The 11,071-nt window shown below is 49.3% G+C and overlaps 1 protein-coding gene across 3 annotated transcripts in view; it reads left to right on the top strand.

The window, feature by feature from the left end:
* The first annotated feature begins 5,043 nt into the window (after window positions 1-5,043).
* SETD7 (SET domain containing 7, histone lysine methyltransferase) overlaps window positions 5,044-11,071 on the top strand; it is a 42,154-nt gene continuing 36,126 nt past the window's right edge. Inside the window, exons 1-2 of one of the 3 annotated variants that reach the window (XM_032412876.1) lie at window positions 5,044-5,451; window positions 6,274-6,406. In XM_032412876.1, coding sequence (XP_032268767.1) covers window positions 6,367-6,406 — 40 coding nt within the window. In that variant the 5' untranslated portion in view covers window positions 5,044-5,451; window positions 6,274-6,366. Of the gene's footprint in view, window positions 5,452-5,489; window positions 6,407-11,071 lie in introns of those variants that run through there. The other 2 variants (XM_032412877.1, XM_032412875.1) reach the window with 2 other exon arrangements.

The following is an 11,071-nucleotide window of genomic DNA, read 5'->3' as shown; positions in this document are numbered from 1 at the left end:
TAATGAGTTCAAAGCCGGCGTCCTGTTTGGACAATGAGGAGCCCACTTTGCTCTCCATCTACGTTCTAGTGGCTGGCACCTGCACCCTCAAGGTGAAATTTCACAGTCTAAGTCATCATAGCAAAAGGCCAAACCTCTCAACCTCCCCAACAGAGGAGAGGAACTATTCTTTGGCTGGATACCCAAGAAAACATGGATGACTCTATCACAGCCCAGAATATATGATCTTAATAAGCCTGATCTCTTTATCCAAAGTGCACGGTAACCTAAGGAAGGTTAGGCTGCTGTTGGTGACCTATGTAGCAAAAATATGCTCCTTCTCTAAGACCTCAGAAAGTTAGATGGGCAAAATCGGCATACACAAGGGATTTGACTAGAATTCAGAGGGAGTAAACCAAGACAGTGACTAAATTTGTGACTGAGGAATTTGGCGATACCCCAAATCCCCATCAAAGTGACTTGACTGTGATATCGGGAAGGTAGAAATAGAATGTGATTATGACTTTAAAAGTGTAAATCTGCCTAGTTGGCTGTATAGGATGCTGTGTGGAGAAACCGGTTTGAAGAGGCTAAAGCATGCAGAAAAGAAGCCCAAAGTCTCAGAGGCTGGCAGGGCCATCTAAGCAGGGATGAGTGGGGCGGGTGGGCAGCTCATAATTTCAGGAGTATTTCTCTTGGGGACCACACAACTAATCTCATTTATTCTAACTTTAGGCTAACTAAGCAAACATTTGGATGGAATTTGTCTTCTCAAGTATATTTATCTACAAAGGAAGACTGTGCTTGCCATGACAACGTGAATTTTCTGGTCTGTTGGTCATCATTTGGGTATATACATCAGTCTCTGAGGTCTGATTAATGTGAATCCACTTAAGGAAGGGCAAGATCAGGGCCTCGATGAATGTGGTGTCATTTGTGGTAAATAAGTCAGCTGGAAATACCCTTTTATTCACTCAGTATACAGTACTGTCAATAGAGTACACAACATACCCACCCCTGGCCATGGTAGCATTTGCATATGAATGATGGCAGGACCTAAAAGTCTTAATTATAGCCAAGTAAAATAATTTTTAAAGCAATAAAATCAAATAATACCTAGGAAAATACATTTGGTTTTGATGGTAGTTGTGTTTTTCAAATTTCGGCATCCTACTGATTTTTCTGAAGTAATTTCTAAAGCAGGTGCCTCTTTGAAAATTGTTTCCCACTTTTCTTTCTTTCTTTTTTTTTTTTTCAAATTACGTCACTCGGCAGCTTCACCAGACCCAAGCCCGACAAGGATTTTCATATCCCACCACGAAAGGACCAAAAGAACCAGGCACACTGGGGAGGAAGAATATTTGCCCAGAGTGCATCCAAATAGGGAGATCTGGGCTGCCTCTTCCCTTCCCCCATGTCTCAAAAGATCTAAATTTAGTTTACTGGATATACTGCAATGACATTAACATGTTGCAAGAACAAGAATCAAGCAAAAGAGAAAAAAAAGAAGCTTAATGTGATGCGAGGTATTTTAATACCATAGCAACTATGATGTCTTCTCTATTATTCAATTCACTTCCTCAGGTCAGGTTATTCTGCCCTCTCCTGCACTTCCTGTTGCCGTAATCAAATCAGGTCACCCGGAATTCGGGAGTCCTCTTCATGACTGCAGTCATGTCTATTTCCAGCAGGATGAATTTTTCGCCATCTCTTCCTTTGCTCCCCGGACCTTTATTTGGTGCCCTTGATGTTCCTGGTTGCTCTTTGCTGTGCACCACATGCTGTAAATGCTTCCCTTTCATGCACATCTCCTCCCCCACACCCTTCTCCTTGCTGCTCCTCTCCCTGCCCCTCCCTCCAGAGCTTCTGCAGTTGTCACTAACACAGCCACTTGATTAGTGACTCAGTAATTCAGGATCCAAGCACCTTGATTCTCCTGAAAGGCCCAGGTCTCTCTTCCTAGACTAAGATAAAGGTCTCTCTCTCACCCCCAGATCTCGGTGCCGTTAAGTTGAGATGACTTGGGTCTTGAATATTCAGTCTGTGAGAGTTGCCCTGGCTGCTTCCCCTCTCCCTTTTCTATGCATGTCCCTGGGTCTCTTCATGCTCTATTTAACTTTTCCCAGGAAAAGAATTTTTAGAGCCCACTTACAGATGGAAAAACTAAGGTCCAGAGAGCGTAACTGCCCAGTTGCATGGCTAGTTCTTGAAGGATATAAAGCAAATGGGGTGAAAATTCAATCAAATTGGCGAACTCGGTGCGAAAAAATCTTGTTAAGGGGTGAGCAGTGCCAAATTAAGACTTGATGGTTATTTAAGAGTTCCTTCACCCATTCTGCTCTTGTCTCCCTGTTGGCCGTATAAGCAAATAAAGCAGAGCCAGGATATCAGCCACAGTTCCTCCAGGACACCTGAGGCGTTCCTGCCTTCCAGGATCATGGAGGCTCAGAAGACCGCCAGGAGCCCCTCCAGACCTACCAGCAGGGCAGGATGAGGGATCAGTCATCCCAGAGTCCCTAGCTCGGGGTCACTAGCCAGCACCAGTGAATCCTGCATGAGCTCCCCAACCACTAGGTTTTTCACAATTCATTTAGTGCATAGAGATGAATTGACAGAATTGTCGCCCCTAAATGTAGGAAGGTGCATAAAATACAAGATGCCTCTAAAAGTATATTGATCGCAAGAGTTCCAGGAGTCTTGTAAGTAAGTATCATCCTTCTCTGGGGGAAAGACAGGGGCAGTAAAATGAAGAAGATAACTCAGTATTGTTACTGCTCACTGCAGTGCTGCGCAGAGGGACTTACGTTTCCCAAGCTGAGTGTGAAGAGAAGTGTATATCCTGGGGTGCAAGGAAGCAAGACCGAGCAGCTCAGAAAAGTCACATCTTGGTGTGAGCATGGAGGCCATCGCCCCCCCGCCCTGGCTGTCCGAGGTCCTGTGCAGCCCCCTCCTCCTGGTGGGGCTCGCTGCGGCTGTGCTCTTGGATCTGCTGAGTTAGGAGCCAGGCCACGCTGCCACCGCTGCACATGCTGATTAAGAGCTTGATTGATTTTCTAGCCCGTGACCACATTGGTGGGGACAGAGTACGACAGAGGAGAATGGCGGGGAGCCAAGTGCAAAGAGGGTTTATGACATGAGCTCTCAATGAAGGCAACTGTGGGAAAGAATGCGATGGAAGCAGATTTGGGGCCAGTAGATGTGGGAAAGTAGAACAACTCAAAATCGCTCTTCAGACTTGAGCTAAAACAAAGTACTTTGCCAAAACACAGGAAGAGGATCCAGTCTGGGAGACTCAGCACTGTTTATATAAAACAAAATATTCCTGTCTGCAAAATCAGCACGGACAAGGCTTAACCTTCACTCTGTACCAGGCACCGTGTTGGGTTCTGGAGCTACAAATAAGAATCAGTCTAGAGAAGACGATCGAAAACGTACACGGAATGATTTGTAAAAATGTAAATATATCTTAAGGGAACCATAAAAACAATTTTGCCTAAACTTTGGGCCCAGAGCCAGCAAGGATGAATGGTAGGGGGAGGGGGCCTGCGGCTGTGTCCCCACCACTGCTGCCTGCCTCGTGTGCAAATCTGAGGAAGGTTCTCAGGGAACTTTCACTCCCTACAGCCCGTTCTGACAGGGAGGCCCTGGTGCTCCCCACCCCCCCCCCCACACTTACAGTCCAGAGAAGGCCTGCTTCAGTGACAGGGGCCGTGGGCAGGGTTCCAGGTGCTTTCAAAGTAGCAGGTGCAAAGTGAGCACTTGACAGTGGGGGGGGGGGGGGGTGGGACCTTACAGCACCAGGGGAGAGTTGGACATCCTCCTCTGAACCTAAAGTTAGGGGCAGGACACTTGGGACATGATTCCTCCCCACGCCCCCACATACTCGCTCACCATAAACTTATTACCCGCGGTTCCACCTGTGTGTTGTGAGAGGCGATTTCTTCCAAGCCACCTGTCCCCTGCTTTAGCTCCCTTTGAGTAAAGGAACAAATTATTTTTGCTTCCTGTAGCTTTCAGCATCTTTTTTTTTTGCCCCCTGGTAAACTGGAAACTGGAGAAGATGAGTATCTGGTGTGTTTTTGTGCATCCATATAATACGTAAGGGAGGAAATGTTATGGTTTTTTTGCAAAGGGGGAAATAAGAACAAATATCATATAACTCAAAACCAGTGAGTGACCAAGTTCAGTACCTGATAGCTTTTTTAAAAAATCAGAAATAAACTCCTCTTACTACGGTTCATGTTTGAAAATGATGTAACCCGGAGTGGCTCTTTCATCTTCCACTGCAGCAACACCTCTGTGTAGCTTTAAAGCCCAGGTATCTGCACTGGAGGACTTTCAGGAGGTTAAACTTAAGCCAGAAGACTTCAGAGAGGTGTAGTCTAAGCCAGGAGACCTCAGAGTAATCTAGCTTCAGCCGGGGTGGGACCTCAGAGTGGTCAAGCCTAGGATGGCAGACCGCTGGGCGGCCTAGACTAAGCTGGAGGGACCTTATACCAGTATAGCCTCAGCAAGAGGAACTCAAAGTGATCTAGCCTAAGCCAGGAGATCTCTGAGTGGTCTACCCTAAGCCAAGGGACCTCTGAGTGCTTTAGCCTAAGCTGGGGATCTCAGAGTCGTCTAGCCTAAGTCTCTTATCTCCTGCAGGAGGAATTCAGGCTGGCAAGGGGAGGGGGGGCTCCCAGGGCCCCTCTGCAGGTCAGCAGCACCAGAACCCTAGTGTCCTAACTCCTGGTCCAGGGCCCTTCCCTCTGTTTCTAAAATAGTCAAAAGGAATTGAAATTCCTGGCAATGTATGGAACGAGTGTCCCTAACATTGTTCTTTTTTTCACAAAGGGAAAACTGAATTTAAGAAGAAACTCACAATACTCGATAAAAATATTTTGCACTTAAGCACAAAGCCAAAAACAAGGCGTGGTCGCCCGGGTGCTGGAAGTACTCTGAAATCCCCAAAGTCTCACTCGTTGTTCAGAAAACAAAATGGAACAACTTTTCTTCGCTCGCTCCTGTCCCCTCCTCCCGTGCAGTAGCTGTTCTTGGCAGATGCCCAGAGCAGCACCCTGTAATTCCACGGTACATTGTGTACATTTGCATCCATTTAACCAGCTATTTACAGCCGCCCTTTACCGCCACCTGTAAGAGGCAATGCCATAATGACTCTAAGTGGCTGGGCCGGGAACTGGGTGCCCCGTGATTTTCTCCACTTGAAGAGCCCGAATCTATGGAGCGGTTGGCACTTGGAGGCACTGGGGTATCACACGTACAGGGCGGAAGGCGCGAGAAGGAGGCGCGCCAGACGGAGGGTCGTTCCTCGTTAGCTCCGCTCGGTGGCTCCTTTTCCATTACCGCAACCACGAGGAGGAACCTGCCGGGCCTTCCGTGCGGCTTGTTTCCTGCCTGATAACGAGCCCGCTGCCATTTGGATTTGCTGAATTTCTCAATCACCCGAGCCGCCTGACAGTCCGGAGGAGGGTGGGGACTCGGCGCGCTGGGGTGGGGGCCCCAGTCCGGCGGAATCAGGGCTGGATGTTACCCCCTTGAGTCCGGGAAACCTGCTCGCGGATGTGATGCGGCGACGCAGGGACACCTGCGCTCCCCTGCGTGCTGCACTCGTGCAGCTCCGGGTGGCAAACGGGGTGAAGTGGGGGCGAGGGCGAGAGGAAGTTGAGGTGCTGGAGCGTCAGAAACGCTGCCTTGGCTTCCCTTGCTCTTGGGAGGCTGTCCCGAGGCGGGGCTGGAGGGCTCTGCACGGCGGACTTCCAAGTTGCCCCGGCACAGCAGGAGGTCGGGAGTTTTGAGCCCCCTGAGGGCGGTACCCCGGAGGTCCCAAGTCCCCACGAGAAGCCGGGTGTACAGGACGGCGTGGCGCGCTCGGAGCGCACCGAGCCGAGCAGAAGCAAAAGATAAACCCTGATGGGCCCGGGGGCTGGCTGGCTGGGGCGCAGAGTCAGCGCGGACCGGGAGCGCCTTTCGTTTTAAGGAGCCTTACTTCTGGGAAGGGACAGGGAACTGTCAATCAGCGAGGGAGGGAGCGCACCGGCGCTGGGTGATGTCAGCGGATCATCTGCTCGATAACAAAGAGGGGGTATTACAGGAGAAAGTTGCAGCGGCGGCGGCGGCCACGGCGGCACCCCGGAGCCTCGGAGACGAGGGGCCAGAGGGCGAAGGGAGGAGCGGGGGGACGGCTGCTGCCGCAGCAGCTTAAGACCAAGGAATTGAAAGGGCTGTAGGGGGAGGCAGTGCGAACCAGCCCCAACTGCCCCTCCTCTTCCTCCTCCTCCTCCAAACTCGCAGGGTTCAGCCCCAGCGCTCGCTCAGCCACCGGGAGCACCCGGACGGACGGGAGGCAGCCGCGCGGCCCCGAGCTGGGCACGGTCCCCAGCCGCCATGGATAGCGACGACGAGATGGTGGAGGAGGCGGTGGAAGGTACAGCGTTTCTCTGGGGCTGGGGGAGGAGGCGCCGAGGGCTTGGAACGCGGAAGGAGTGGCGGGCTGCGACCCGCGCGGCGCCGGGCCCCGCGGCCGCCACTGTCCCCTACGCGGGTGGCCCGCTGCCCGGCTCGGGCACGGGCCGGGCGGCCACGGCCACGCCGCCGGGAGCGCGCACTGCGCGGCGGGGCGCAGGCCGGGAACGGGATTCTGCCGGGCCGGGGCCCCCGGGAGGGTCCGGCCGCTCCAGCCCGCCGGGCCACAGCCTGCATCCGCCCTCGGAGTTGCGAACCTGCCCCGCACTCTGGCCTCCCCGCTTTCGGGGATGGAAGGTGGGGGTGCGCAGGAGGACAGCCCCCCCGAGACCGGCAGTCTCGGCGGAGCGATCCCCCCGCCCGGTTTTGGCAACCCGAGCCCCTCTCCGGCCGCCAGCCCTTTCCTTCCGCTCGCCGCAGCGACCTGCGGTGACCGCGGCCGCGTCCGGGTCCGTCCCCCGGCGCAGCGCACGGGGCCGACCCAGGCACGTGGCAGCCGCGGCCGGGGCGGCCGCTCTTCCGAAAAGATGAAATCATTGCAGGGCAACGCACCACGCTCCCGACCCGGGGCTTGAACGCACGCCGCCCCGGAGGCGGTGGCCTTCCCCTCTGCTGCCCCCGAGCGAACTCAGGCAAACCGCCCCTCCCCCTTCCTGCTTCCGCGCTCGGGTGCCGCCGCCGCCACGCTGTGCAGGCGCGCCGCAAGCCCTGACCGAAATTGCTGGGTGACACTTAACTTTCTGAATTCCATGCCGTTGGCTGTGGGTGATATCACCGCCTCGGTGTCGTGTTTCTCCGCCCCTTCTCTTCTAGCGCCCCTCCCCCGACTTTTCTCGCCACTTTGTTTTGCTGAGTTTCTCCACCTCTTTTTTTGCTAGTTCTAAAGAGCGAGGTGGGGACGTTATACAATCTAGTTGTTTGTATCAGGGGACGTTATGATTTTGTAACAGTGAATACTGGAAAATACTCTTTAACGTGTTTACTTATTTGATTCCACCCCAGACAGTACGTCGTGATGTTTTGAAATGTTGTGTGGTATTATTCCAGAATATTTTAAACCAAGTGTCCAAGTAAATAATGTTAAGCTTTTGGTTGAAGCTGGTTTCTATCTAGTTTGTATAAACAAGCGGTTATAAAAGGTAAAGCAAAATAAAGTAGCAACACTGTGCAAATGCATAAGGATACATAGTTATTGCTACATTGGCAGAAGAAATCAATTTTTATAAAACATAATTAGTGATCTTGAGGTCTTACGGTGAGATTAAGTATAATAATAATTCTGAATTCTCTGGAAGATATCCATCCTGATGTAACTGTTAAAACTTATTTCTCTATCCAGCTTCAAGGAGTGTCGGTGGTGGTGGTGGTTTTAATTTCACAGTGTTGTGAATTCACAGCACTATTTATCTAATAAGCAAATTTGGGGGCTTCTGGGGACCCCAAAGACAGTGATTGAGAGGGTCCATTGGAAGCCTTCGTTTAATTTAAATTATTGACTTGTGCCTTCGTGTCATGAAAAATAAATGAAAAATGTGCTCTTTTCAAATTGTTAAGGCTTGTTCTTATTCTTCAAAGTTTACTTTTATTTGTAAAAATGTATTTGTAAAAATGTAATGCAAACCCTTGATCACAAGCAGTGCTCCTCAGGTTAAAACCACATTCCTTTTTGAAGCTGTTTAGAAGCCTAAGGCCCCGTTGTCCGTGATCCCTGGGTTCCTTGCAGAATGTGAACAAGCAGCTTTAGAAATATATCTGTTGTTTTTGAGGTTGTCCACTGGATAGTTCCTTATACAAACAAGGAAGAATCTGTTATATAGGGCAAACCATATACATTATCGTCCCAAATCAGAATATGCGTGAGAGTGAGAGGGGTCACTATTAATACTCATGCTGGCACAACTAGTTTAAGCCATCAGTGTCTGGGGGCAATCCAGGACACATGGTCACTCACTTGTACCTGACAGTAAACAAGAGTAGCACAGACTCTTTTAGAGTCTTTAAAAGCATCTAAGGCTCGAACTCCCAGTGTCTAGAGCTTGCGTGTGTACACGAAGTGAACTGTACCAGTGGGCTTTTCTCTAGCCATTGTTGGCCTTTTTAGTGCTGTCTGTAACAGTCTTTGCTTATCATCTAACATGTCCTTGGGAGACTGGTAAAAGGCTACTTTGAATATCTTGGTGTTGAAGTATCACCTACCTCTCTCCATAAACAGAGCCTCTGGTCTCCGCAGTTTAGTTGTCTTCACTATTATGATCACTGCTATAATTGTTCAGTCCTTACTGTGTTCAGGCTCTGGGCTAAATGTTTCACACACACATTATCCAGTCAGTCTTATGAGGTGGGCCCTAATATTATCCTAATTTTACAGGGGAGGGAACTGAGGCACGGAAGAGTTAAGAACGAATCCAGGGACACTCAGCGAGGTAGGGGACAGGCTTAGACCTCCAGAACCTCATTCCACCATACCAGACTGTCTCCCTACATTTTTCCTTTTTTTTTTTTTAATTTTTAGTGAGTCCGTCAAATATATGAAATACTTGGTAATTGAGTTTGGAAGCAACAGTTAAGTACTGTGTCAGTACCAGTCTTTATTGCTCTAGAGTTTGATTCTGACAGTTCAGTGACTGTCAGAAAAACGTATTTGGGGAAAGAGAATTTAGCTTACAGTCTCTCCAACAGACATCCTTTTTCCTCTTTTTCTTCCTCCTTAGCAATTTACCCTGGGGAAGAAATTGCTCTTTGCAGGACTAGAGTTGAAATGTTGGTTCTCTGTCAGGGTGGAACCGTAGCCTGGGTGAAGTTCTAGGCTCTGAGTGGATGAATCCCGAGGGGAGGTGGACAGTGGAGGGAGTAACTGTTTCCTCCTGCTGGCTGTGCTCCTTCGGGAAGGCAGCAAGCCCTGGGCCTCAGAGGGCCCGAGAAAGCCACCTGAGATCCTGCTGTGGCTTTTTAAAAACTCTTCCAGGCTCATTGGTTCAGGAGGAAGTGGTGTTTATTACTAGATTTATTGCTTTGTCTACCCATAGATAACAAAAATGAATACAGTGGGGTCCCTACTATAATTTTAAATAGGTCTGTCATATCCAAACAGATGAATTATGGTGGTTGAGAGGAAGTAAAAATTACTTCCAGCTTGGGGAGGGAGATGGAGAAAGATTTCCCAGAAGAGGTGGTATGGAGTTGATTCTAGTTGAATCACCTCACCTCACCTCAGTGAGTGAACACAGAGGTGGGCACCTTGTCGTTATGGAGGCATGTTCAGAGACTAATCACTTGGCTCTGCCGGAACAGGAGGCCTAGGAGAAAAGTGGGGGGTAAGACAGGGGAAGAGGCCGTGTCACAGGCTGAAAATGTGGACTGTGTACTGAAAGCGATGGGAGGCCACAGGGGCTTTTTAGAGCTGGGAATGACAGGATCAGAGCTCTGTTCTGGGAAGATGAGCCAGCAATGGTGAGCAGGATAAGGGATCACCGAGAAGGTTCTTTGAAATAATCCAGATATGTGGTTAAGCAGGCAAGAAAAAATGGAAAGGCTTGGAAAAATATAGGAGACGCTGAGGAAAGCTACTCAAAAAAAAAAAAAAAAAAAAAAAAGGAAGTATCAGAATGTCTGGAAATAAGGAGCCAGAATGAAAACAAACAAATCAGTGTTCCACTACCCCAAGCTCCTCAAAATATTAAAAATATTTTTAAGTCCCCCAAATATCTTATCCTGCCTGTCTCTAACAAGGCTGGCTCGTGCTCTGTACTTAGGAAAAATGCATGCTAAGTGCACGGGCACCACCCCCTCCCTGTGGGCCACGCACTAAAATTATGACCCTCACAACTAATCATTGAGCTCTCACAAAGAATTACTCTCAAAAATGAAAGTATGTTTTTAACAACCAGTGTAAATGCATCATCGTGAGGGCATGTTTTTTGCACTAGAGAGAATCAGTTTGCCTTTTATTAATATTACTTTTTTAAGCAGCTCTATTCCATAAAACCAACAATGCATGTAAGGGTCTCTTGTTCTGAAGGAAACACACTACACACACACACACACACACCACACACACACACAGAGGCCCTACTCTCAGATCTCCTGTGGGTCTCTCGTTCTGAGGGAAACACACACACACACACACACACACACACACACACACACGCAGGCCCTACTCTCAGATCTCCTCTGGGTAAGCCTGAGGCAGTCAGCAGCCGGGTGCCTGACCCACAGGGAATTTCCTTGGCAGAGATGGACCAGCACTGCGCAGAATACAGGCCTGGCTCTCATCAGGTTAAGAAAAAAAGCTCAGAGGTAACTTGAGGGGGAAATTTTAACTTGCTATCTGTTCAATAGATAATGATCTCTAGAACAAAGTGAAAAAGTAAAGGTATGAGACTGTTATATTTTTTTCCTTCTCTAACCTCTGTAAATATTTAAAATCACGCTGGGGACCGATCTACAACACATGAGCTGGGACAGCATTATCAACACCGAACAGTCATTCAAGTGAATTTTCCTGTTGTCTGAGTGGTGTTCAACCTCTGTTTAGTGGGAACTGGCCCAGAAGGCTGTTGGCTGACTTGGAGCATTTTACAAATTGACCTCAATCCAAGCAAGGAGGACTAGTGTTTCTCTTGGAGTT

Source organism: Phoca vitulina, unplaced genomic scaffold (genome assembly GCF_004348235.1).
Source record: "Phoca vitulina isolate PV1807 unplaced genomic scaffold, GSC_HSeal_1.0 scaffold14, whole genome shotgun sequence".
In the NCBI taxonomy this organism is placed as follows: domain Eukaryota; kingdom Metazoa; phylum Chordata; class Mammalia; order Carnivora; family Phocidae; genus Phoca; species Phoca vitulina.
This window is presented reverse-complemented; position numbering and strand designations above follow the sequence as displayed.